Source organism: Amblyomma mixtum, chromosome 10 (genome assembly GCF_055824585.1).
Source record: "Amblyomma mixtum isolate Tamu chromosome 10, ASM5582458v1, whole genome shotgun sequence".
Lineage (NCBI taxonomy): Eukaryota > Metazoa > Arthropoda > Arachnida > Ixodida > Ixodidae > Amblyomma > Amblyomma mixtum.
The window spans coordinates 19126676-19154332 of NC_143021.1; the positions used below are offsets into that span (position 1 = coordinate 19126676).

Genomic DNA, 27657 nt, shown 5'->3' on the forward strand with positions numbered 1-27657 from the left:
TCCCTTAGCATAGCATAGCACGCTTATTTCAACAAAATCACGCGTTTCTCTCGTCTTAATACGCTCACTGGGGCCACGCATCGGCAGATTTCGTCTGGTGTACCCGTCTGCTCGACAAGTGAATTTGAGCACAGCACGCTTATTTCAACAAAATCACGCGTTTCTCTCGTCTTAATACGCTCACTGGGGCCACGCATCGGCAGATTTCGTCTGTCGTACCCGTCTGCTCGACAAGTGAATTTGAGCACAGCACGCTTACTTCAACAAAATCGCGCGTTTCTCTCGTCTTAATACGCTCACTGGGGCTACGCATCGGCAGATTTCGTCTGTCGTACCCGTCTGCTCGACAAGTGAATTTGAGCACAGCACGCTTATTTCAACAAAATCACGCGTTTCTCTCGTCTTAATACGCTCACTGGGGCCACGCATCGGCAGATTTCGTCTGCCGTACCCGTCTGCTCGACAAGTGAATTTGAGCACAGCACGCTTATTTCAACAAAATCACGCGTTTCTCTCGTCTTAATACGCTCACTGGGGCTACGCATCGGCAGATTTCGTCTGTCGTACCCGTCTGCTCGACAAGTGAATTTGAGCACAGCACGCTTATTTCAACAAAATCACGCGTTTCTCTCGTCTTAATACGCTCACTGGCGCCACGCATCGGCAGATTTCGTCTGGTGTACCCGTCTGCTCGACAAGTGAATTTGAGCACAGCACGCTTACTTCAACAAAATCGCGCGTTTCTCTCGTCTTAATACGCTCACTGGGGCCACGCATCGGCAGATTTCGTCTGTCGTACCCGTCTGCTCGACAAGTGAATTTGAGCACAGCACGCTTATTTCAACAAAATCACGCGTTTCTCTCGTCTTAATACGCTCACTGGGGCCACGCATCGGCAGATTTCGTCTGTCGTACCCGTCTGCTCGACAAGTGAATTTGAGCACAGCACGCTTATTCAACAAAATCACGCGTTTTTCTCGTCTTAATACGCTCACTGGGGCCACGCATCGGCAGATTTCGTCTGTCGTACCCGTCTGCTCGACAAGTGAATTTGAGCACAGCACGCTTATTTCAACAAAATCACGCGTTTCTCTCGTCTTAATACGCTCACTGGGGCCACGCATCGGCAGATTTCGTCTGTCGTACCCGTCTGCTCGACAAGTGAATTTGAGCACAGCACGCTTATTTCAACAAAATCACGATCACGCGTTTTTCTCCTCTTAATACTCTCACTGGGGCCACGCATCGGCAGATTTCGTCTGTGCTACCCGTCTGCTCGACAAGTCACTAAAAAAACAATTCCACAACCGCCGCGGACGTGCTCTTTCGCTTGGCGAACAGGCGGCGGCCACTCCGGGCAAGGCTGCTCTAACGAGCTGGGCGGTTGCGGCGCGACAGCGTAGCTGTAGGCGAAGGAGAATGTAAAAGGGAGAGGGAACAAATAGTCTGGCCACACTGGGTTTTAGTTCACAATCTGGCAACCTTATAGCCTGGCAACACTGGAAGTCGCGCAAGTCTGGCAACACTATAGTATGGCAACACTGGGATAGCAGACGGCGGGTACGTCTCACGAAACCCAGCCGTCGCGGGTAGTTCTGCATAGTTCGTATGTTCTGGTACAGAGAATATTGGTCTGAAGTGCAGTCACACGCTTTTTTTTATTATTCACGTACTGTGAGCTTCGAATTGGCTAGCTGAAAAAAAAAAATGTTTCAGTTCTGCAGTAGCTTTACGAACGGCGAAGACTCGTTCGATCGACTGAAGTTGCAGCATTTCACTTTCGCTTGAACTGTCACTGCGTCGGGTGAATCACCGAGGATGAGCTCTGCTGAAGATGGTGGTGAAGAGCTTGACCTGAGCGAGATCGACATATTTGCATCAAAACCAAAAAAAAGCAAAAGCGAGCATAAGCCAGTGTCTTCGTGTGGGGCAGTCTGTGGAAGCGTCATAGACAAGGCCACTCCAACCGCTGTTCGCAGCGAGTTCCAAGAGGTAACAGCCGCGTTCACTTATCTCGTGTCGCCATCATTTCCCCACAAGGTTGACTTGCCATGCGTGCAGTGTACGAAGGTGCATCGAAGGATTTCTAGCTTGCCGGCACCGCCTAGTCGGCGCACTCGATGGTTTCAGCCAGCACCGCCAGATGCACCCACCGACAACAACACATGCTTGGGCTGTATCCTTAAACATATGCTGACACACTAGGGCCCTTAACATCATTCTACGGGTGTATAATAATGTAAAACGGCGATTTTTCAACTGTTAGGTGTGAGGAGGGCTCCGTATCTGCGAGGAGAATTAAGCAACGCCAACGAGGAATTCACCGGGCTGGAGTAGAGGAAAAAAAAACAGGGGAGAGCCAAATGCTGCCAACTCACAATAAATCGAACTCGGAAGGGGCTTGGAAGTTTGCTTGAGGAAAATGGGGGGTTCGAATAGGGGCAGCCCAAGCTTGTTGTTGACGGGAACAATTAGCGTCTGTTTCAACTAACATAAAGTGAGAGTTAAGTGAGGTCCAATTGAGAGTCTACTACATCCGACCAGACATCCACCACATACAGCCCTTTTCAAACTCGTGCCTCGCACTGTGCACACGTGTGAAAAATATTTGGTAATTATACATGTAGGAAGAGGGCAACTGAAAGAGAGCGGACAGAAGTAAGCACTCTTGTGCCAGTTGTAGTGGGCTGCTGCCAGAGGGAACTGTAAGCAGCAAATGGTTCCACGAACACTGCATGACTTGCTTATGTAGTCTTCAACCTGACATGCACATTGCAGTTGAATATTTGTTGGTATACACCCCCCATGAGGAGTATACAGCCCAAGGGGTTTGCATCCAAGTTGTTTAGTGGGGCTCTCCCTAGCACATCTAGCAGTTCAAAGCTTAGGAGCATTGAGGTTACGGTCACTGAGGATGCACAACGAGACACGCTACAGGCCTTGTGGGCTGCATACTTTTGATGGGGGTGTACATCTCCTGTATGTATAGCAAAACTATATGCTTTCAAGCAGTATACCTTCAAGCAATATACCTATAGTGCACATCATTGACGGATAGTCTTGTTGGACGTATGAAATGGCTGAGGGTGGGGTTAAAAAAGGTTTTGTCCGAGCTCTCGCAGCTTTTCGTCTAGATGCAGTTTGTCACTGTTCACGAGATAATGAATAAGCCATGCGCTCAATGCACCACTGATTGAGCTGGCGGTTGAACTGCTAAAAGTTTCAACAATTTTAGTTATTTGTTGTCTATATCGTGGTTCGCTGTTAGACCAAGTAGGTGAGCGAGCTCATTGCTTGAAAAGGACGAGATGCGTGCAGGTTTCCGAAGTTCTAAAGAATAAACTTGATTGCATAGGCAGGCAAAGAATGAGGCATGAAGAGAGAAACAAAAAGCACCATGTGACATACAGTTTCCCCAAATACTGTTTCACTAGGTGAATGAAAACAAACAGTTGCAGTAATGGGCACTTCAGTGGAATTGAAAAAACAAACAATAAAATGTGCAATGACAGCAAAGAGGAAGATTCGTGTTCTGAAATTTTATAGTTCATAACATTCAGGTGTAAATTTTTCAGTGCATCTGAATGTAACAGCAAAAAAAGTAGTTTACGAATGGCAATTGGCAAAATGGCATTTGGTCATTGAATGAATATTCCCCGTGTGATCCAAAACAGCTGCATTGTTGACTGCGCATTAAATCTGGAAAGTTTTTTGGGAGACACCCTCTAAAAGTTTTGCCAGAGTATTGAAGGACACGGGAATTATTTTTATGACTAAACAGCGCACATTCGCTTCCACAGACATTTAAAAATGGTTTCAAGCTACTTGACACAAATACTGGGTCTTTTATTGAGGCCATGGTTTTGGTTCATTTGTGTATTGTCTGTCACTACTTTTGACTAGCTAGCTCTTGAAGTAGTTGATGACTGCTGGTGAAAGAAAAATGTAGTCTACCTTTGATCCAAGCAGTCTGCTCCCTGTCAAATGGTAGTATGGAAATAATTCTTAATCAAAGATGTTACTCCAGCGCCACCTCTTCCAGTGTGTTCCGGCCGCACTGGCACAGTGGTTGGGGAGCTCGGCTGCTGAGCTTGGGGCCATGGGTACGAACCTGGCCACGATGGGCACATTTAAGTGGAGGGGAAACTCAAGGTGCCCATGTACAGGTGCCCACAAAAGTTTTCGAACAAAGCCTAATTACGGGACGGCCTAAGCATGCATCCATGAAGTGAAGTGTGTGCTTTGTAGTTCCCAGCGAGGAAATTGGTGTTTTTCGTGATTTTGGCTTTCCAAAAACTTTTGTGGGCACCTGTACTGGCAATGTCAGTGCATGGTGAAGAGCCCTAGGTGGTTGAAATCGATCCAAAGCCCTCCACCACAGCATCTTTCATATTGCATGCCTCTGTGGGACGTTAGTACCTGTGTACCGTATACCATCTTCCAGTGTGTTCATTTCTAACAAAAGGCCAAGAGATGGGACATTATCTGCTTCATTGTATAGCCACATCTTAGTGAGAGCCACAACGTTGTGTTCATACTGTAGAATGAGGCATTTTAGGGCATCTCATTTATTTCATGCACTTTCAGCACTCACATAGTGACCTGAAAGGTTGGAAAAAAATGGGGAGTTGAGTTACTCAAGGCTAGTATGAGAGCCCAGTAGTTTTGCTTGTTCATGACTTTGTTCTCTTTGTAATCAGTGTTTTCAGCTGCCACTTGATTGAAAGCAACTTTCCCGGCTGGCACCCTTTTCTTCCTTTCCGAAAAATAGTTCTAGAGCTTCTTCTAGCCGTAAGACCCCCTTAGGATAACTCTCATTAACATGGTGCCTGTTAGCCCAGTGTTGTTGTTTGTGGTTAACTTTCATCCGTGAAGTTTACCTTACTTTTACCTTTCATACACTGTGATTGAATGATCTTTGGCAGGCATTTCTTCCTTGAGCGTATTCGTTCATTTGGTATTATACGAGTTTCGTGTTTTTGTACTGTATCAGGCACATCACATTATTGGCTACCTTGAAAATATTTCTGTATTGTAAAATATTTTAAAATAATCCTTTAATTTAAAGGTATTTTCATTTGCCTATCATGTTGTTATTCTGGCAGCACCAATATTTTATTTTGTCAACACTCCTCCTGAGAGAAGCTGTATAGGTAATGTGCCTGCTGTTTCCTCAACTTTGCTTAGCCTTTTTCACATATCTCCCAGAGGCTGCAGTTCATTATTTATACAGTTAGAAGCCTGTTTTTCCCAGGAGCAAACTTGCCCCTGGAAGATGTCTGCTTTTCGTGATTTCAGTAATCACAAATAAGATTGTCTTGTGGGCCTCGAGTAATATTTACGTATTTGTTTGGTTGGAAGAATGCTTTCCTCAGTATCCCTTGATACCAACAATGACACACATGAGTGACACACTCTTAACTCAGAACCAATTACTTAAAGGTCTATATATATATATATATATATATATATATATATATATATATATATATATATGTCGAGTCGAAAATAAATGTTTCCTTTAGTGTGTGTGTGTGTATACACACACGCACACACACACACACACGCGCGCACACACACACACACACACACACACACATATGTGCGTGCGTGTGTGTGTGCGCGCGCGCGCGCGTGTGTGTGTGTGTGCACACACACACACACTAAAGGAAACATTTATTTTCGACTCGACGTTTCGATTGGATGACCGATCGGTCTTCGGATAGAAACGTTGAGTCAAATATGCTTTTTATGTTATGCTTTTTTATGTTTACATGCCTTTGTATGACCATTTCACACCACTGTCTTTCCCCCCCCTTATGTAATGTCCCAGACGGGATCTCTAAGGGTTCAATAAATGATGATGATGATGAAATAAATATGTTTCCTTTAACAAAGCATATACTTCACTATATACTCTTTTAGTAGTCAAGTACTTCATGCTCTCTCAACCTACACACACACGCACGCACGCACACACGCGTTTATATCTGAGGTGAGAAGACATTGGATCCGGTAAAGGTAGGTGAAAACAGAGGGCACGAGCGAAAAGTGCTTTATTTTCCAAAGTTTCAGCCAGGCCCCAGCCAAAACGCTGGAATATAAAGCACTTTTCGCCCTTGCCCTCTGTTTTCGCATATATATGTATATATATACTTCATTTCATACATAGCAGGCAACGATGCCAAAGCTAGCGCTCCTGTTCGTTCAGGATAAGTCCACACCCAAAAAGTAGTTCGCCATGCAACCAAACTGAACACAAGCATATTTCGTTGCGACAAACCTTAAGTGCTGTGGCTGGCACCTCCTGGACTTCGTTTTACCTCCTGCTACAATTACGTCCTGCTACTCATCAAGACTTTGAGAAGCAAGAATTACATGTGGCGATATGGTATGTGGTTGGTAGGGCAAATTGCTCTTAATCAATCCGTACCCAAAAAGCAGTTAACTCTCATTGAAAATTATCGCCAGATGGCTGGAATACTTGAGCACCTCAGAGCTTTGACCGTGGTTTTCAATCCTCTCGCTTCGTTTTAACCGCTTTTCGTTTTTTGTCCAAATACTCACCTAAGTTTTGAAAGAATGAGTGATAATGTGGTGGAGTAATATGGTTTTGCATATGCAATGGAGTATAGACACCAAAGTTTTGCTTGCGTGTTTGCTTCTTTTAAACGATGCATTCCACATCGGTATACATGGAGCACCCTGTGGTATTCGCCTACGAGTGCTAAATAATTTATGATAGAATTTCTTCTTGACGCTGTTTTTGTGTCGGTTTCATCAACCGAATGACGGCTGTGGTGTATCGTCTAACTTTAAGTCACTTGAGGCACGAAAAAGTGGCTATATAACTACTGATACGTTGTTTATTGTAATTCCAGCTCTTGAAGCAAGCTGGCTTAAGTGCTGTAGTATGTTAAAACTATATCAGCATTTATATTGCAGTTTTTCCGTGCGTCACTTGATTTAAATTTCAACTATACCTCAAAGCCATCGTTCGATTGATGAAACCAAAACCGCAACTGCACGAGAGAAGAAATTCAGTTATAAATTATTTAATGGTCTTATTCGAATACCATGTGTTGGTCCATTTATTTTAATGTCTAATGAATCATTTGAACAAAGAAAATGCAATAAAATTAGGTGCTTATAGTCCTTTAAACATATCAGCAGGGCACATGGACAAGACAGCTAAGGGTAGTAGGTGTCAGCCAGGATTGGTAGATAAGTAAACGGGGCTAGCAGTACAAAATTGCATGGTGTGGCATTAAGTTAAAAAAAAGTCTTGAACTTGGCATCGATCAGCCACGTTCTCCTTCATTAATATTTGTTATGTAGCTTCCATTTGTTTCTCCATTTATTTCAGTTCGTCTGGTTTATTTTATGTCTGTCGCACTATCACGTCTATCATGTAAGGACAAAATCTAGTAAACTGCCTTGTTCTGCCAGGATTTTGTTCATTCAGTCAAGGTCATATGCTCAGCTCTAGAGTGCAGAGTGTTTTATAAGGTATTACATTAACCATCATGGCACATAGCAGTTGAGCCCCGCTGCGGTGGCTCAGTGGTTACAGCGCTCGGCTGCTGGCCCAAAGGACGCGGGTTCTATCCCGGCCGCGGCGGCCGAATTTCGATGGAGGTGAAATTTCAGAGGCCTGTATACTGTGCGATGTCAGTGCACGTTGAAGAACACCAGGTGGTTGAAATTTCCGGAGCCCTTCACTACAGCGTCCCTCATAGCCATAGCTTTGGGACGTTAAACCCCAATAAACCAGTAAACCAACATAGCAGTTTAGGCATCTCGGTTACACACCCAGATATTATCTGCAGTTGTGCACCAACGACTCAAAGTTGTTTACACTGGTGCTTGATGGACTTTGCCTGGTGTTTGTCACTAGTGTTGTTGAGTGACATGAGTGCATGATGATGATGATGATGATGATTTTTTAAAACTAGCGAGTGCTCTTCAGTAAGAAAGCAGCAGAACTGGCGTGCAGCAAATGATTCAAAATGTTAGCGATGGTCCCAATTAATTGAACCAGTGCACATTTCTCAACTGCAACTTTTCAAGCTTTGTAGTTCATCGAAAGTGAGCTTGACTGTGTGCATGAAGCCTTATCACACTGTTGTGCCATACCCCGGCAAAATCACGAGCGCCTACTCAGGCTCATATCACAAAAGTTTGGTCAACCTATGGGCTCACTCTGACTCACACTGACAGAGGCTTGGGTTCACTCGAGCTCATGAACTCAAACTCACTTAGGAGTACAACTCACTTGGGCTCTCTCAAACTCACTAGTCATCAGGGGTCAACCACTCATAATGACTCACTCAGACTCATGACTCAACTGGGCTTACTCGCTCATTTCAACTCACGACTCATCTGGGCTCACTAATTTCGACTCTTAACTCATGTGAACTCACTCACTCATTTTGACTCGACTTATCTGGGCTCACTCACAAAAGTTTGGTCAATCTACGGACTCACTCTAACTCACACTCATAGAGGCTTGAGTTCACTCGAGCTCATGAACTCAAACTCACTTAGGAATATAACTCACTTGGGCTCTCTCAAACTCACTAGTCATCAAGGGTCAACCACTCATAATGACTCACTCAGACTCATGACTCATCTGGGCTCACTCACTCATTTCGACTCGCGAATCATCTGGACTCATGACTCATCTGGGCTCTCTCATTTTGACTCAACTCATATGAACTCACTTACTCATCTTGACTCTGCTCATCTGGGCTCACTCAAGGACTCATCTGGGCTCATTTATGCGTAATAAGTACTACGAGTGCACAGGAAGCTCGACCGGGCTGACCGCGATTCATCATAATCTGAATGTGAGCCTGGAATCACCATGACTCAGATCATTATTTGAATGTGAGCCCGGTCTCACCACGACTTAGATCATGATCTGAATGTGAGCCCGGACTCACCACGACTCAGGTCATGATCCGAACGTGTGTCCGAACTCTCCCACAACTCGGTTCACGATCTGAATGCGAGTCTGAACTCACAACTCAGATCATGATCCGAAATGAGCGTGAGTGTGCCCGGGTGAGTCCACTCATGAGTGAGTTTGCCGACCTATGTGTTGTGCTGACCCAAGGGAGACAAGTATGAGACCTCAACAGAGAGCACTGCTGTTGTCCTGATGCAGAGGCTGGCCGTGGCTAGCCTGGAAGCAGGAAGCCTGCGCAAGAGGAACGCAGGTGGGAGACGCCGCAATGAGCAGCGCTACAGGGCACGCTTGAAACGGCGGCAGCAGGCTGCAGGCTCAGCAGCTGAGGAGGGCAGCAGCACAGAGTGAGTTGGGCCTGTTTAGGCGAACGGTGAACTTGACCTGCAGTGGTTGTCAAAACAGTCAACAGGCACTGGTGTGATTGTGCGAGGTAGATGACGGTTGCTGCCAGATTTGTGATGTGGGTTTAGTGCAAGCGGGGATATGATTGAGAAAAAAAATTAACACTTATACCCGTGCCACAGAGGCAAGTTTAATGCCAGTAAGTGGTTACTGCCTCGAGGTTTAATGACATTTGCACAGTGCTGCACGCATAAATTGAATGGCATTAGCCTTACTGCCATTCACGACCTACTGAGTTCGCCACAACTCATTCGCCCGAGCAATGCATACTCTCATCCTCATTGCACACGCAGAAAAGCACGCAACTTTGTTGGCAGCAACTTCCTAACCAGTAGTGAATGGTTATTTCATAATTTCAGTTAGATGAGGCATCTCTACTGAATGTTTGATGCGAAGGGTGCCATTTTTACCAGCATTTCTGACAGATACTCTCGGCTTGTGTGCTAACACACAAGATTATGGCTACTTTTGCGACCTGTCAAGCAAGAACAGCGGTGTTTTCAGCAAAAAAAATTTTATATTACATTTCGGCAACATTTCTGAGATACTGTGCTTCTAGCACAGCTCATTAAAGGTGAAATTTCTGACTGTCTCTAAAGCGTTATTGTCATCGTGACTTTCATATAATGACTTTAAATGTGGACGTGTAGCACCAGCTCCACAAATAATGGCATTAACAAACGTAAGGCCTGAAGCATTTACTGCCATTTTTTGTGCACGTGCGGCATGGGTATTAACCTACCCTCAAGAGTTTAATGCAGTAGCATTAAAGATCTCTCCTGTGCAAATACCCTTTCTCTTTTGCCTAGGTTCTGCCTACATGCCCATATATGTAGAATTGGTTATTTTGTACTTTACTGTTTTTTTGGGGGGGCCAAAGTGTTGGAGTGTGATCGACAATTTGCTGAATTGCAGGAAAGCTGACTTACAGGAAGGTTTTTTCCAACCAAAAACCCTCGTTACAGTGAGCGTCTTCACTTCCTGCTCTGCTGATTGAAGGGGTTAGCATGAGGGAAGATGAGTCAGCTGCCGTCCATGTACCTGTTAGGCATGCGCATTAATGCTCGTTGTTTTTCGATCTTGGAGACCATCTCTTGTCAGTTAGCGCTTGTTCTGTGTTGTCCTTCTTGGTCCCGTCCTTCTGTGCTTTGTCTTTTTATAAAGTGCAATACCAACAAGCCAAAAGCTCCACCTTGCTAATGTTAAACGCATGTGTCAGTGATGCTTGCCAGATGTGATGTAGCTGCTATGACTTGAAATGAGGCCATGCGGTTGGCAACACATTCAGGTATTGGTTTGGTTTGGTTTATGGGGCTTACCGTCCCAAAGCGACTCCGGCTATGAGGGACGCCGTAGTGAAGGGCTCCGGAATAATTTCTACCACCTGGGGATCTTTAAAGGTACGAACACACTAGCGGAAAAACGCGCGGAATGCCGCTGGCGGTGCCACCCCGACCGCGAAAGGGACGGCCACACACGGCGGCAAAGAGCATGCGAGTAAGTGCCGCCGCGCAAAGCTGCCTTCATGCCAAACCGGTCAGTCGAGGTCTGGAATTCTGAAGGAGCGCGCGGGGCACTGGCCGCCGCTGGCATGTAAATTTAGTAGGAGCCAAGTGGTGGCGACACAGATGTTCCCCACGTGACAAAGCCGGGCACCCCTCATTGGTTTCCCCGCTCCGCGGCACGCGGCAAGCCGCCGAAAATGGCTCCTCGACCCATTCGCTCTGCGGCAGATCAACCCACCGCCGCGGCAGCTTTCGTTGCAAGCGGCTTGCCACCAGTGTGTCCATACCTTAACATGCACTGACATCGCACAGTACATGGGCCTCTAGAATTTGGCTTCCATCAGAATTCAGCCATCGCAGCCAGGATCGAACCCGCATCTTTCGGGTCAGCAGCCGAGCACCATAACCACTGAGCCACAGGGCTGGGTCCTTGAGGTATTGAGTCAACACAGTGACTTGGGGTAGCTTGTTTGGGTGCACCTGGAGAGAAAACAGTGCAAAAAACAAGACAGACCGTGTGGGGTTTAAATGGGGGGAGATAAATCCGTTCTCCCCGATTAAGCGCGGCTGACACAGTTCAAAGCCGCGCGGACCCCACCCCGTGGTCGCGTACGCTACCGAGCGCACGCCGACCACGGCGGGCCTTGCTCTTCGGAAACAAAGGAACGACACACTGGCTGACACAAACAAGGCATTTATTGCTATAACAACAATAACGCCAGCTAGCAACAAAATACACTGAGGAATCGAGGATGTCCGACTCACCAGCACGGCTACGAGCGAATGTTCGCCCACGGTAGGGCAAAGGGAATATCTCCGAGGCCGGACGGGACGAGCTGAGGGGGAGACGTTTCCACACGAGGACGCCCGCGGCCAAGAGCGGAGCTTTGCGCGTGAACGTCCAACACGCTTCCCGGGCCCAGGGAGAAGAGACCTAGCCTTCCCCCGCGCGCGAGCGGCAAAACACGCCATCCGTGGCGCTGCTGTCGCTGCGACGCGAGCGCCCTCCCCTGTTAGCTAGAGTAACGAAACTGAGAAGGGTGCGTTGCGGAGGAGCTAACTACAGGAAACTAGTGCGTTGAGGGAAAGCGAACGCAAGGGACGAAGGCGTCCCCACAACCGCAAGAACAGAAGAGTCACAAGATGCCACTCGTCTTTTGTTGCTTCTATTTCTTCTGCTCTTGTGGTTCATCTGTTTTTTTGCGCTGTTTTCTTTCAAGGTGGTCTTGAGTTACTCGGCATAGAACAAGATGGAGACTGAAGCGATGGCAGGAACTGTGGCCGGAGACCGCGGTGTGCTATCAATATCTTTGTATGGGCTAGTCGGTCAACCATCATTATAAGAGGCAGCGCAAAGGAAACCAGGACGAAAGGGAAGACGCATATACCACACGACGAGCGCTGAACTACCAACTGAATTTTATTGAAGGGGCAGGCCACATTTTAAACATCAACACATCACAAGTCCATTTTTTTGTGGGTTGAGGCTAGCCTAGGCCCGCCGTAGGGTTCTAGCCAAATACTTGCGTATCGTTTTCTGCTATTCATGATAGTCATGTTGGCACTGGATGCATATTCATGATTGTTCCGTGATAAGTGGACTTGTGATGTGTTGATGTATAAAATGTGGCCTGCCCCTTCAATAAAATTCAGTTGGTAGCTCTGCGCTCGTCCTGTGGTATATGTGTCTTCCCTTTCGTCCTGGTTTCCTTTGCGCTGCCTCTTATAATGATGAGTGTACTGTGTGTGGTTCCATTTCTCCTTGACTCTAGATTCCAAAGCTGTGCTCGGTATCTGTGCTTTCTATGCCCGCAATGTGTGCAAGTTCTTGCTAGATGAAGGCCATGTCACATGTTATTCCTCCTTTCTTCTGCTTGTGCTCTGCACACTTCTATGCTTCATTCTTCCCCATCCCTGCTTGTGCTTTTTGCCACTTTCTGTGCTCCCGTTCTTGCATACTGGATGCCTGGTTAGGTCAGATGATAGGCTTTAGACTCTAATAAAATTACCCAAGGCCGCAGAATTGAATCCTGGCCGCAGTGGTTGCATTTTGGTAGTGACAAATTGCAAAAGCGTCCTTGTGCTGTCTGGTGTCAGTGCACATTAAAGAACCCTAGGTGGCCTGAATTAATCCAGAGCCCTCCACTACAGCGTCCCTCGCAGGAAATGAGGATCAGTTTTTGAGGAAAGTAGACGGCACAGTATCTGTCTCACATATCTCGGTGAACAACACCTGTACTGCTGTAAGGGAAGGGAGGAAAGTGGGAGTGAAAGAAGAAAGAGAGAAAGAGGTGCCGTAGTGGAGGTCGCCGAATAATTTCGACCACCTGGAGATCTTTAACGTGCACTGTCATTGCACAGCACATGGGCGGCTTTTGCGTTTCGCCTCTATTGAAACGTGGCCGCCGCGGTCGGGTTCGATCCCGGGTATTCCGGCTCGGTAGACAAGCGCCTTAAAGGAGTATAGACACCTAATTTTGGTGGCATGTTTTTCTTCTGTGTAATGATGCGGAAGACACTACTATGCATGAATAACCATGTGGCATTCTCCTATGACTGCTAAATAATTTATAATCGCGTTTTTGTGTCATGATGTTTTGGTTCCAATAGCCGAATGATGGCTGTGATTTCAAAGTGTAGTTATATGTCACATGAGGCATGGTAAAACTGCGATATAATTGCTGCTTCATCATTTTAATTCACTACAGTGCTGAAGCCCGCCTTCCTCAAGAGCTCTAGTGTCAACGAATGCAGAAGCAGCGATTATATTGCAGTGTTTTCATGCCTCATGTGATCTATATCCACTCTTTGACGTCACAGTCATCGTTTGGCTTGTTAAACCGAAACCGAAACAGCATGAGAAATAAATTCAATTATAAATTATTTAGTGGGTGCCGTGGCGGCACCCCTCGTAGCCCATGTATGTTTTTTGGGATGTTAAACCTCACATAGCATAGTATAAGATACCGTGACATCTACTAAAATTGCAGTGTGACAGGAACAGTCAACTGTGCAGCGGTGTTGCTGTAGCGGTGATAAGGGAGTAATTACTCACTGGCATCCACCCAAGCGCAGCCATATGGCTGCAAAGGAAAGCCATACAGCTTTCTCGGAAACTTCCCAGTTAAAGAAAAATTCGTCCCGATCCGGGGGTTCGAACTCGGGACCACACAGCGGTCCTGGAATTCAGACCTGGGCCCTGTGACAAGGTGACAAGTTGTACTCTTGTTCCAGTGTTGCGCAGCTTGCGGATTTTCGCAAACATACCATAAATCGCTGATGAAATTCTCCGTTTGTGCATTGCAATTTCCAAGCATTATGCATTTCCTAGAGGTTTGTGAGCACTCATTCCACTTTTCTGGACTTTTCCTGCTACACCCAGAGAGCAGCCCCCCAAAGAGGACCAGCAGAAGTGGGAGCGAGTGCGCCCTTTCCTGACGGTCAATGACCACCTGTCCGGTGCTGTGCCTCACGGCAGCTGCGGACCGAAGGTACACCAAGTTTTGTTGCTGGTGCCCGAAACTATCAGATACCTTTCTCTCTTTTTTTTTTTTTTTTTTTTTTACGCATGAGCGCCGCTCACAGATGGTCATTAGGGCAGTCAGCAGGTGGGGAGTTCAAAATGTCTCAGATGACAGTAGCTTCAATAACATGATATATACATGGACTTCTGACACTTGATGCCGCATAGGTGAGACATGGACTTGATGGACTCGACAGGAAGGAGAGTTCAGAGTCCGAATGTGAGAATTCGGGCAACTTAAGCATGGAGATGTCCGGCTTATGCGGTGGTGGGGACGACAGAAGCGATGACGCAGTGGAAAAAGTGGTTGCCATCGCTGTGATTGGTCTGACGTCAAAGGCATGTGTCACACAAAGCTGCGCAAGTACATACGAGCAGCATCTAAATAAAAATAAATACTGTCACCATTGTGCAACCAGTTGAATTGCATTTGTTTCAAGGTAGGGGTGTCTTTTGGTACTTCTGCCATGGAAGAAGATTTTTTTCATTTTTAGAATTGGTTAGTTGGGGGGTTGACCTATATTCCAGGTTTTACGGTACCCCAGCAGCCCACCTAATCGGCTCAATATTGGAAATGCATTAGCAAACGCCGATCCCACCACAAAGGACCAGGGTGAAACCAGTCATTTCCTATATTGGGCCAATTGCCTGTGCTGCTTAGGATATAAGCTTGATTCTGGCACCCACGGCTCACAGAGAGGCAAGGGTGGACAGATCTGCTTTTGCCGGTCGCTTTTATGTGCAATTAGGGGCAGCATGGGGCACACCAGTGCAGATGGCAGTGTGATATTGAAGTGGGGATGAAGTGCTCCAATACCAGCTGTCTTTGGAGATGAGCACATTTCGAGAACCATTGTCGTTTGTGGGTTTCTACGTGGACACGGGCCACCAACCACCGCGGGTTCGAGCTTCACGCGAGCCAAGGGCCCCGATCAGCCGTCACCACACACACACTGGGACACCGATGCGGCGCACTCAACCTCCGCTGGGAGGAAAGCGATTCGCCGCAAAGAAATAGGCCTCCAAGTTCACAAAGGAGACGTTTATTCACGTCGTCCTCTAGCAGATACACAAACACTCAATAGTCACCCCGTCCCGGGGGCGCGCGATGAGCAAGGCTCCGCTGCGCGCACGAAGCGACTCGAGTAATGCGCGCCGCTAGCACGCCGCTGCAGGAAAATGTCCCCGCGGCAGTGCTGTGATCTCCCTCTCGTGTCGACCGTTGGGCCGGTTGCGAGAGAGAGTGGGCAATCAACGCAAGGTACGCCTGTCGGAGGTCGCTGGACCCCGCTGGACAGGCTCGAGCCGCTGCAGGTCAGAGGACACGTGCGGGCAAGCTTGAGTAAGCACTGGTCCGAACAACAAAGGCCGGGACGGACAAACAGTAGCGTACGCACCTTACGCTGTCTCGGAGGGATCTCTCTCTCTCTCTGGGCCCCGCTCGGACGGTCGCGCGGTATGCGGCCGCCCAAGCGGGTCCTGAAATCCCGCCAAAAGGCACCAATGGCAAAGGCCCTTGGGGAGCCGGGGCGGAGCTGTGGCCAAATGACAGTGATTAGTCACTTAGCCGCCTCTCCACCGCCTGAGGCGGGAGCAAGGGAAAGAGGAGAAACAACGCGGGAAGCCGGCACAGCCGCGCAAAGGCAACGGCGGAAAGCCAGGATTCCCACACGTTAAATGTCATCCTGCTTGCCCATGTCGATGAGCTTGTTAGGGGGCTTTGAAATAGCAAAGAAAATGACAAAAAAAAATGATTTTTTGAAAATTATTGTACATGCTTGTTGTATGCCTCGCTTTTTATGCTGTCTCAAATTTTCATTGCTGAAATCAGCCGGGAAGTTCACTAAAAAAGTTGCTTGTGAACCAGGGCAGCTGTTGTGGACACTCGCCTGGGAGAGCTGATTTCTTCCAACTGTTTTGTCTATATTGACTCCATTTGTTTTGTTGCACTCCTAGCATCACAGTGCAGGTCAAGGTGTTCTTTGTTTTTCAAACCTATGTATTTTATTGTAATATAATCATAATTATGTATTGTAATTTATGTAAAATTTATTGTGATGAAATTTCCTTCTCACTGTAGAAATGTGAACGGACACAGCAGTGCAAAAAATTTTAAACTGAAATTTCTATTTAAAATAAAAATTCTAAGAACATTTTGACCTGTAGCATGCCGGTAGGAATGCAGTGAATGCTCAACCAGGCTTTTGCCACATTTTTGTAACTCTGCAGCCTTTTCGGAATATTGCGGAAAAATATATAGTATATTAGAAAACGATTTTTGGCGATATAGCTGTGAAATTTTGTAAGCGTAGTTACTAAACTATTTTTTATGTTGTTTCAAAATTTCATCCAAATGCATCAAGAAATAAAAATTTTTGCCCAAAAGCCTCGTTCCTCATAAACTCGCGATGTGCTGGAGTGAGGATAGGAAAATGTGAGCTGTCATTTGCTGCCTGCCCTTGCGACAACTTCTTGGGAGCTCAGTGGGTCTGTGAGGACTGCAGCAATGAAGAATGATTTATCTGCTGCCTTCAGGCTAATGGGTGAAGCTTGTGGGGGCTGGCTACCAGAGAAAGCGGAATGTGGGACGGAAGTTTCCAGCTGTCCATGCATACCGTATTTTCCGGTGTATAAGACGCGGCTTTTTTTCAGAAATCTTGCTGGTGCGTCCTATACAAGGGTGCGTCCTATATGCTATTTTTTCGCGTTTTGTTTTGCGAATTCAGAAGTTACTTAGGTTCATGTTCAAGCTTTTTTCATTGAAAAAATATCACTACCAATGACACGGTTGTAACGCGGTTAATACTTCGATACGGGGACCGCCGTGCGCAGCTTTTCTTAGGTGAACTTTATCATGAAACAGCTGGGATGACGACTTCCGGGATCACAAATATGCAACAGTTTCGGAGGCCCCAAGCAAAAGTAATGTGAAATGCCAAAAGATGAAGGCAATTGTGCTTCTCGCCATTGTCAAGACAAGTCAAGACAAGCCGGTGTTCTTTTTTAGCCACCCTTTGCAACTTTGCTCCGTGTACGTAGTACCAAGAGAATGTTTCAGCCGCGTTGCCGCCAGAAATGGGCGAACTTTTTGATAGCGTATACGAAGATAAAGACTTCATAGGTTTTAAGTAGAAATAAAATGTTGTTATGGACATAATGCAGAGCACTTTCGTTTTTTCTTTTTTCTAAAACGTGGGCGGGTATAGCGTGAGTGTTGCCATTTTCGATCACTTAGCGTTGCTTAAGAATTTTTCACAGGTACAGTGAATTTCACGATGGTCGCGCAAGCGTGTTTAATTCTCACTAGCCTAACCGGTTAAATTGGGGTGCGTCTTATATACCAACTTTTTCAATGACAGCCTGCATATATGGCGGGTGCGTCTTATACAAGGGTGCGTCTTATACACCGGAAAATACGGTATATATATATACGTAACATTGAATCCCTGCAAAGCCATGCTGTTCGCTTCATTTTTCAGAGTATTCCCCGTACACCAGTGTTACATCTTTAAAGAACCGTGCCGAATTAGATCCCCTATCACTATGTCGAAAACACGCTCGCCTATCTCTGTTTCACAAGCTTTATCACCACGACGTTTTGCACGACTTCTTTCAGCCACCTTGCCTCGTTTTCCCTCGCCGTGATCACCCCTACAAAGTCAATCATCGCCCAGTGTGTCAGTCATCTCGTTACGCGCAATCATTCACACCTACAGAACCATAAGTGACTGGAATAACCTACCATCAGATATTGCTACCGAGGTTCACCCAGACAAATTTCACAAAATGCTGCTTACTCACATCAGAATGTGATGACCCTGTGCACCACTGTATCTTTATAGAGTTAGTAATGCTTCTTTTTTGCTCCCTCGAATACCACTACCTTCTTTCAGATTTTTTTTTTGTATTCTTAATCTGCGCTGTAAGTGGTTTTTTTCCTGTGTTGTTTTTGTATTCTTAATCTGAGCTGTTTGCATTTTTTAGCTTTTATTGCACTCTATTGTTGTTGTTATTGTTTTGTATTTGTTTTTTCTGTACTTCAAAAATGGTGTCTGTATTTTAATTTTCTCTCTTTTCTGCACCTTTGATTTTGAGCAAAGTGTCATCAAGGTGCTTCGTGTGTCCCCCCCAATGTAATACCCTCCCCGGAGGGCCTTTAGGGTATTTGAATAAATAAATAAATAAATAAATAAATAAATAAATAAATAAATATAGAGGGTTAATGGGAGATGCTCACTGATAGGGGGCCAGGAGATACTTTCTCAACGAGGTGCACACTCTAGATGTTTTTTGTTGCCCACGGCTGCGTTGCTTTGAGCAGTGTGGTCATTGCAGACGGAGCTTGAGTCCTTGGTCGATGCTGCCATCGCTGAGGGGGACTTTGAGAAGGCGGAGATGCTGAGCGACCACTTGGCCAACAGACAGGTGAGCGACTATAGGCGCAAAGCCAGCATTTTAGGAGAGCAATTTGTGCCATCAAAACAGGCAGGAGTGCTGAAAAAGCAGCACAAAGAAGAGCTAGCATGGCCAGCTATATAAGGAGCATGCTTTAATTACCGACTGTCCACTGGTGTCAGGTGCAATGCATTATTAAGGCGAAAGCCTTTAATGGCTCATACTCGCGTCATGACTGTGTCCATCTGTACATTACATCTAAGTGAAAGTCATAACTAGTCATTACTAGTCACAAGCAATGACTAACTGGTCATTAACCAGTTATCAACTAATTAGTCATGACTATTAACCAGTCATCAACTAGTTAGTCATTAATCAATAATTACTAGTTAGTCACTAACCAATCATGAATAGTTAGTCATTAACCAGTCATGACTAGTTAGTCAGTAACTAACTAGTAATGACTGGTTGCCCCATAGCCGCCTCGTGTGTGCCTACGTCCGTGCAGCCAAAGTTGCGTGCAAAGGCTTTCGCCCTGTACATTTTAGATCTTCAAAGTGCCCCCTGAATTTTTTGAAATCAGATGATGATGTATGCTGGTTGCTTCGCTTCACAGTAGAATACAGCGTTAACCCATATATGCCGAAAATTTATTCATTTGAAAAAGTTGAAATACTTTTTAAATAAAAATGCTTCTTTCATTTCAGAATCCATATTCATTCAGCACCGTGTTTTGAGCCGCCCTACAGTGTAAGACGCTAGCCAAATGCACCACCTTATATTACGCCTCGTAAAGCTTCAGACATTTGATATCGACTTTAGCATCACGTTTCTCATCACACGCGGTGGTTCTCTTTTGGCAATGTGCAAAAATTATTTGTTTTTGTCAAAGTAGTTGATGTGGTCGAATCTAAAAAATGGTGTCCAGTGAAGATTGGTGAATGTTTATGAATGCCCACAACGCGCTAAACTGAAAGCATGCAACCCAGCCTTTGCACGGGAATCGTATAGAGCCTCTTCAACCTTTCCTGGCAGGTCTCGTAGTGGATGCAGGCTTTTACAAAATAAAATTTTAGTGTTAGTGCATAAAAAAATAGTCTCCTAAATTTAGGATGCTAGGCATATATGGGTTAAGACCAGGGCGCAACAAGTGGTAAGTAAGGGGGGGCAGCATGACATTGTGCACTAAACAGGGCAGGGCTGATTGATGTTTGCTGTGTTTATTGTTGGAAACAGTGCAGTACATTGTGTGTTCGTTTTGCTTAGAAGCATCACAAGCGAGGCGTGGCACATTACTTAAACGATGAGATGATGCAAGTTTTTACTGGCTCTAGAAAATGTATTGAAGCTTAGAAAAACAAAAAAATTGTCTTAAAAATGTCACATTTGAGGTGTTATGCCTGTGAGGACAGTGTTGCTGGCATTTGTGTCAGAAAACTGTCACTGACGTTGTATTGGTAGGGTGCCTGAAGCATTTTGAGCCGGAACAGGGCACTTCATTATCAGATTAGTAGGCAGCGTTTAATGCAAGCTCTTATTTTTGCTAAAAAATTTATATGATGAATTTGTGAAAAGCATGAGCTGTCTTGGGGTTTGAGCGGTCAAATGCAGCTTGGCATTTGTTTCTTCATGATGATGTGTAATTTTTGAATCACTGCCGTGTATCCTCTAGCACGAGCCTGCATGTCAGGCTGGATCTCACTTTTTCCCGTGTGTAGCTGCACAATGTTAAGTTACAAGGCACCAGTTTCACATGACACACGTAAGTGTCAAGTTTTCAAGATGTATACGTTCTGATGTTGCTGAGTAGGCATGTGCCTTGGGTCACGTGTGCGTCTGAGTAAAACTGAGCTGCCTTGTCCTTCCTCTTGGGGTGTCTCTGGTGGAGGCAAGTGAACTCTGAGGAAAGCAGTGAGGATCTGTGGAGCTAATTCACGGTGGTAAAATATTTTGATGTGGACTCTCACATTCATGTTAATGTGATGACATTTAGATTGTCATCATGCAGTTTCCGGTTTCTCCGTAACGAAATTCCCAGATTGGTTGAGATAGGTCACGTGACCTTGTGACATTATCACAACCTGCCCTGATAGGCTGTTGTGACTTGTCGAGAGATCCCAAGTGACTTTGGCACTCCATGACAGCCTGCGCACCAGGTACTAGATTCATGCATATGACATACGGCAAGGTGTATGTCCGATTTCAGACACTCTGCGGGCTTTTAATAAGCCCATGGGCCCTGTGAGATGTATTGATTGGTGTTTGTAGTTCTGGCTTGCCTCATGATGGTGAAGAAAGCATTACCTGCGAATATCCTCAAAAGATCCGCCGGCGGATATCCAGGATGGATATCTGTCGGCAGTCTAAATAATTATATTTGTACCTCCTTCGGAGGTCCGTTCGAAAGGCGTTGGACATCGATGGATCTCCCATGGATATCTGTATATCCAGTAAAGGACATACTTCAGACGCCCGATGAATGTACACTGGTCGATTGGGTTGCACATTCTAGAAGGTGATGGTTCATGCACACCATATAAGGGCAATGGAATCGGTTCTAACCGGAGTTTTGACAGGAAAATCGCAAAAACAACATTAGACAGTCGTAAAGATCATAGCAGTGAACCTAAAGGCTATATCGCATTTTAGTTTTTAAAAATGTGGTTGAGTAGGTCTCAAAGTTTTTTAAGCATTTTCCGCGTTGGTGCTTAGGAAGTGCCGTGGTGTGACTTATACGCCCGTCCCTAAACTGCACTTCCCTCTGTCAGTTTGCAGTGAAGATTGCGGATGCGTTTGCTGCCAAGCGCTGCGCGGAGGAACAGCAGGCCAAGCGGAGGAGGGACTACGTCAAAAGGCAGACCAAGCTGTCCTGGGGGTGAGCGCACTTCTCGCTACAGCTGTTAAATAAGTGCCACTGATTCCAGTTATAACCAGTCATTGCGTTACTGGTAAAAATGGTTTAAGCCACTGTAATGCCTTGCTGGTTATCACCTGTGATCTGAAGTAAAAATTTGAATAATCTTTTCTGCTTGCAAAGCTATGAAAATTGCTAACATAATTGCAGCAGCAGCCTTTCTCTACGTATTTGTCAAAGCAGGGTCAAACTGTCAGTTACCAGAAATGCAGGAGGCTTTCGTAATGGTAAACTCCTTGAAAAAAAAAAAAAAAACCATAACGACCAGACAGCTTAGAATTTTTGTGGTCGTAATGCTGCGTTGGCAGGCGATGGAGCAACTTGAAAACTTGCACTAGATTTGCTGTTTCTGACCTTGTATTTGCAGGAAATTTTATGTTCCTTAGACATTCAGAGATTACTTAAGTTTGCTTAACCATGGTGTGACAATCTTTTCCATTATTAATCTCACAGTTGCTTCATACTTCTGCAATGAATGGACTATTAGTGACAAAATGCTGAAAGTTCATTACTTTACTTTGGCATTTTCAGTGCTTGGGCAAAGGTACCGTATTTTCCGGTGTATAAGACGCACCCTTGTATAAGACGCACCCGCCATATCTGAAGGCTCTCATTGAAAAAGTTGGTATATAAGACGCACCCGTGTATAAGACGCACCCCAATTTACCCACTTAGTCTAGTGAGGGTTAATTAAACACGCTTGCTCGACCATCGCGAAATGAACCATGGATGGACTCATCTGATCGCATAAAAGCTCCGTAGCTCCGTAGGCCCGCAGCCCGATTTCCGTTTTCGGTAGCATACTCGACCGCAGATAATTTGAACTTTGCGGTGTAGCTCTTGCGCAACTTCGGTGGCATACTGTAGTAAGATCAAGCACGACAGGTGTAGGTAGTGGAAAACACACGCCGAAGACACCAACACAGACTTGATACGTACACGGTTGCGAAGTTGCAAAGAATGACTAAAGAACGCCGGCTTGACTTGTTTTGACAATGGCGAGAAGCGCGACTGTCGCCATCTTTTGGAATTTCACATTACTTTTGCTTGCGCCTCCGAAACGACCGCGTATTTGCGATTCTGGAAGTCGTCATCCCCGCCGTTTCATGATAAAGTTCACCTAAAAAAAGTTGCGCACGGCGGTCCCCGTATTGAAGTATTAACCGTGTTACTACCGCATCATTGGTAGTGATATTTTTTCGGTGAAAAAAGCTTGAGCATGAACCTGAGCAATTTCTGAACTCGCAAAAAAAAAAACGAAAAATTCGCATATAAGACGCACCCTTGTATAGGACGCACCAGCAAGATTTTTGACAAAAAACCGCATCTTATACACCGGAAAATACGGTAGATGGACTAGAGCAGCAACGTAGTTACAATTAAGGGGAGGATGAAAAAAATGGAATGTTACTTTCTCAGGTGAATGTCTGGTTAACAGTCAGATACATCTCAAAAAAAGAGTAGTGAATGCTCCTTGTAGTGATGTTGGCACTGTAGCACTAGGAGTATTTTAGCACTGGCCAAACCCATGTGTTGTTGCACTCCTGAGTTGTGTCCGACTATAGTCGGTTCTACCTGCCTGAATTCACTGCAGCGCATAAAAACACAGAGACAGGACTAAAGAGAAAACAGTGCAATCGTATTACAAAAATGATGTTTCAGTGTAAATTACAATCAAGCATTGGCCCCTGCAAATCAAATGAACTGTTTATTACTAATACCTCAGGCACATTTAGGGGCATAAAACACTTTTCAGATCTGTTTGCAGTTTATGCAATGCTAAACCAGTGCATGAAGAAAACATGCTCTTTCATTTTTGCTTGAAAAAGAAATACCGACACTGCAGTAGTGTAATAGTTTCTATAAAAAAGTAACTGCTGCGGTTTGTATTCAGGAAGTTACCTTGCTGTGACACTCATTGCCATCTCTACCTCTTACATTGTCTTCAATTTACCAGAACTGAATAGGAGCAAGTTACAGCTATTAAAGGTGCACTGAAGAGGAATCTGTGGGAATCTGGCTTTCCGCCGTCGCCTTTGCGCGGCTGTGCCGGCCTACCGCGTCGTTTCTCCTCTTTCCCTTGCTCCCGCCTCAGGCGGTGGAGAGGCGGCTGGGTGACTAATCACTGTCATTTAGCCACAGCTCCGCCCCGGCTCCCCAAGGGCCTTTGCCATTGGCGCCTTTTGGCGGGAATTCGGGACCCCGCTTTGGGCGGCCGCGCGCCGCGCGACCGTCCGAGCGGGGCCGAGAGAGAGAGATCCCTCCGAGACAGCGTAAGGTGCGTACGTTACTGTTTGTCCGTGCCGGCCTTTGCCGTTCGGACCAGTGCTTACTCGAGCTCGCCCGCACGTGTCCTCTGACCTGCAGCGGCTCGAGCCTGTCCAGCGGGGTCCAGCGACCTCAGACAGGCGTACCTTGCGTTGATTGCCCACTCTCTCTCGCAACCGGCCCAACGGTCGACACGAGAGAGAGATCACAGCACTGCCGCGGGGACATTCTCCTGCAGCGGCGTGCTAGCGGCGCACATTGCTCGAGTCGCTTCGTGCGCGCAGCGGAGCCTTGCTCCTCGCGCGCCCCCGGGACGGGGTGACGATTGAGTGCGTGTGTACTGCTGAAGGACGACGTGAATAAACGTCTCCTTTGTGAACTTGGAGGCCTATTTCTTTGCGGCGAATCGCTCTCCTCCCAGCGGAGGTTGAGTGCGCCGCATCGGTGTCCCAGTGTGTGTGTGTGGTGACGGCTGATCGGGGCCCTTGGCTCGCGCGAAGCTCGAACCCGCGGTGGGTAGTGGCCTGTGTCCACTTAGAAACCCACAACTGGCGCCCAACGTGCTAAGTCATTGGCGCTTACGCCTTTGATGGCACATTAGCCGAGCAGGTCGCCTTGACGATCACGCTTGCGCACCGTGTCTACCACCCCCAGCGCGGCACTCGGCAGCTACATGTCGGCTCCCGACGGAGTTGTAGCGTCGTTTGATCCGCTGGCTGCTGTTCCTTCGAATAGCTAGACACCGTGGTTGGCCGCGGCCCCCATTGGGGTTTACGGTGACACAACCCAAAATGTTGACCACGTGGCTCCCATTGGAGCTGTATCGGAAGCACCCTGCGGTGCATCCGCTGGTCACATGCCTCAGCTGTGCAAGCTTTCCGCCCAGTGCGAAAGCAGTTCGTGTCACGCTGCCGCAACCGGCAGTTTCGAACAGCAGCAGCCGTGCCCCGCGAGCAGTCAATTCTGCTCTGGGAACGGCGAGGCGCTGGCCCGGTTCCCTGTGGAAACCACGCCGCTCATCGAACTAGGAGCCTTGCCTCCCTCGTTCGTGTAGCCCGCCCAAGCCTCCACTGAGGCAGGGGTGCAGTGCGCTCAGTTGGCTGATGCGGCTCCGCGAGCCTGCGGGTCGGCTGGCGCGCTGGGCTCTCCTGATACAGCATTACGACTTTTCCGTGCAGTGTCGAAAGGGGAGCACAAACGTGGTAGCTGACGCGCTATCCCGTGCCCCACTCGCCAGCGGCGCCTTGACGCCTGTAGGCGGAGGGGGCGAAACAGCGGACGAGCCGCCGGGCGGCAAGGAGGGGGAACCCGCAAACGGGTTAACCCATTCCGCTAACCAGGCGAGCAGCGCTTCGCAAAGCGGACGAGAGGCAAAGCTCTTCGTGAGCGCCTCGGAGGTGCCGACGCGAACGGAAATTTTGGCTGCAAACCTGAGTGGGGACGAGACCATGCTCCCCTCTGGGATGACTGGAATCGTTTTCAGCCGTAAGAGCTACTGAAAGCCCAGCAAAATGACCCGTTTTGTCGCGAGGTGAGCGACGGTCTCAGGGAGACGGAGCGCCGTGACGCTACTTGTATTGTAGCGGGCGCAGGGGGCAGAAGCCAGCGTGTGTCGCGGCGAACCCCGGGGATTCATATTTGCTGGACAATGACGGGCTCGTGCTGAAGTACATAGCCACCGATGACGAGTCCATCGACCCGTTCAAGGTGGTTATCCCCAAAAGTCTGAGAGGCGCACTTTTGCGATTCTCTCATGACGAACCACTGGCCGGTCATCTGAGTGGCTCCAAAGTTTTTGCAAAACTGAGTCATTCGGTGACGTGGCCCGGCATGAAGCGTGACATTTTCCGCTATTGCCGTTCCTGCCATGTCTGTCAAGCGGTGAAGTCACGGGGCGGCAAGCCGCCTGGAATGATGAAACCGTTTGACAGTGTGCGTCCGTGGCAGATGGCCACCTGCGATTTGATGGGGCCTTTCCCCAGGAGCAAGCAGGGGTTCATTGACCTGAAGGCCTACGCGTCACGGTCTGATGAGCTTGCGCCGGTACCCATTGGTATCAAAGGCAAGTGTAAAGGCACAACTGGTGCTGCGGAACGCAAGCGTACGGAGCACCGGTACAATCTGAGGCGACGGTCACCTGTGTGATTGATGCCGGACGGCGGACTTTTCCGCAACCGAAGGCACGCAGCCTCAGCTAGCTGGCGAGCTTTCTTGTCAGGCCCTACCCAGGTGAAGCACGGTGTGTTTTTTTTCTGTTGTTGTTTTGGCAGCATGCTCAGGTCCAGCCTTGTGGGTTTATCAGTTTATTTATTTGTTTTGTTTTAGTCAGCTTCTAGCCACTTTCGTTTCCCCGCTTGTACATCTGTTTTCGTTCTAACGTACCGAGATGTACATAGGCAAACTTCAGCCCGCTCGTGCTTGCTCTTATCTGCTAGAAGGAATAGATTGGATTAGGTGTCGTTTGTACAGCGCGCCTTTTCTCATTTCCGGCCCGACTGTGGGTGGTTGGCTCGTTAAGGAGCCGTGTGTCGCGGTGCGAGTTTTGTGCGGCCCGTATGGAGGGGAAGTTGGCGGGGCGTTTGGGACGATGGGGGGCGGAAAGTGCACCCTTTGACCCTCGCCGCGGCGCCTCTGGACGCTTCTGATGAGGGGATCGTTGTCGCCGACCAGCGTCCGCGCACTTCCCGGTGTATTCGTGGTTGTGGCTGTGACTGTGTGCGCGCGTAACCATGAGCCAAGGCGACGCCTGTGAGTTGTGCCGTTGTGTCCTTCTGCGTGAGCGCGAGGATGAGAAGGACCCCTCGCGGTGGACAAGGTTACACATCTGGACGCCGCCGAACGTCCTCGCCCGTTTCAGCCGGCGTGAAAGGGGTGCACTAACTTTCTTGTGCCCGAACGTGATGTCGTGTCCAAGGGCGCGAGGTCAGTGCTCTGCCGCGGCCCCGTCGTCATCAACGCACCCTACATCAACGGAAAGAAGACCGCCATCAGTCGTCGGCCCTCCCAACCTGTTCAACTTGAAGTCTGCGAGCGGTGAGTCGCCGACAGGCCCACTGGGCCGCGCCACCGAACTTTGAGGCTGGCATCCACCTGTAACATAGTTGTACAGTTGAATTCACATCTTGTGTACCGTGTATATAATCTGCAAGCTGTTTAGTGTTCCTGAAGCGTACGCAAGTGTTGTTTTGCCTTGTTTTCCGTTGTTTGTGTGTTTAGTTTTCTGGCTGGAACTGAAGTGTAGCTAGCTTTTTTTTGTGTGTGTGTATTCATTTCTTTATTTTGGAACTGAAGTGTATCTAGTTTTTTTTGTGTGTATTCATTTCTTTATTTTGGAACTGAAGTGTAGCTGATTTTTTTTTTGTGTATTGATTTCTTTATTTTGGCCGCGTGCTTTGCCAATGGGTAGGAGGGCATTTAAGGAGAGGGGGATGTGGGAATCTGGCTTTCCGCCGTCGCCTTTGCGCGGCTGTGCCGGCCTACCGCGTCGTTTCTCCTCTTTCCCTTGCTCCCGCCTCAGGCGGTGGAGAGGCGGCTGGGTGACTAATCACTGTCATTTAGCCACAGCTCCGCCCCGGCTCCCCAAGGGCCTTTGCCATTGGCGCCTTTTGGCGGGAATTCGGGACCCCGCTTTGGGCGGCCGCGCGCCGCGCGACCGTCCGAGCGGGGCCGAGAGAGAGAG

At 47.4% G+C, this 27657-nt stretch overlaps 1 protein-coding gene across 1 annotated transcript in view; it reads left to right on the forward strand.

Annotated features, from left to right (window-relative positions):
• The first annotated feature begins 1549 nt into the window (after positions 1-1549).
• Positions 1550-27657, forward strand: part of LOC149325278 (uncharacterized) — a 41763-nt gene continuing 15655 nt past the window's right edge. The window contains exons 1-5 of the mRNA XM_089563909.1: positions 1550-1992; positions 9170-9315; positions 14261-14369; positions 18737-18826; positions 21565-21671. Of these exons, the coding sequence (XP_089420035.1) occupies positions 1819-1992; positions 9170-9315; positions 14261-14369; positions 18737-18826; positions 21565-21671 (626 nt within the window). The 5' untranslated portion in view covers positions 1550-1818. The remainder of the gene's footprint in view (positions 1993-9169; positions 9316-14260; positions 14370-18736; positions 18827-21564; positions 21672-27657) is intronic.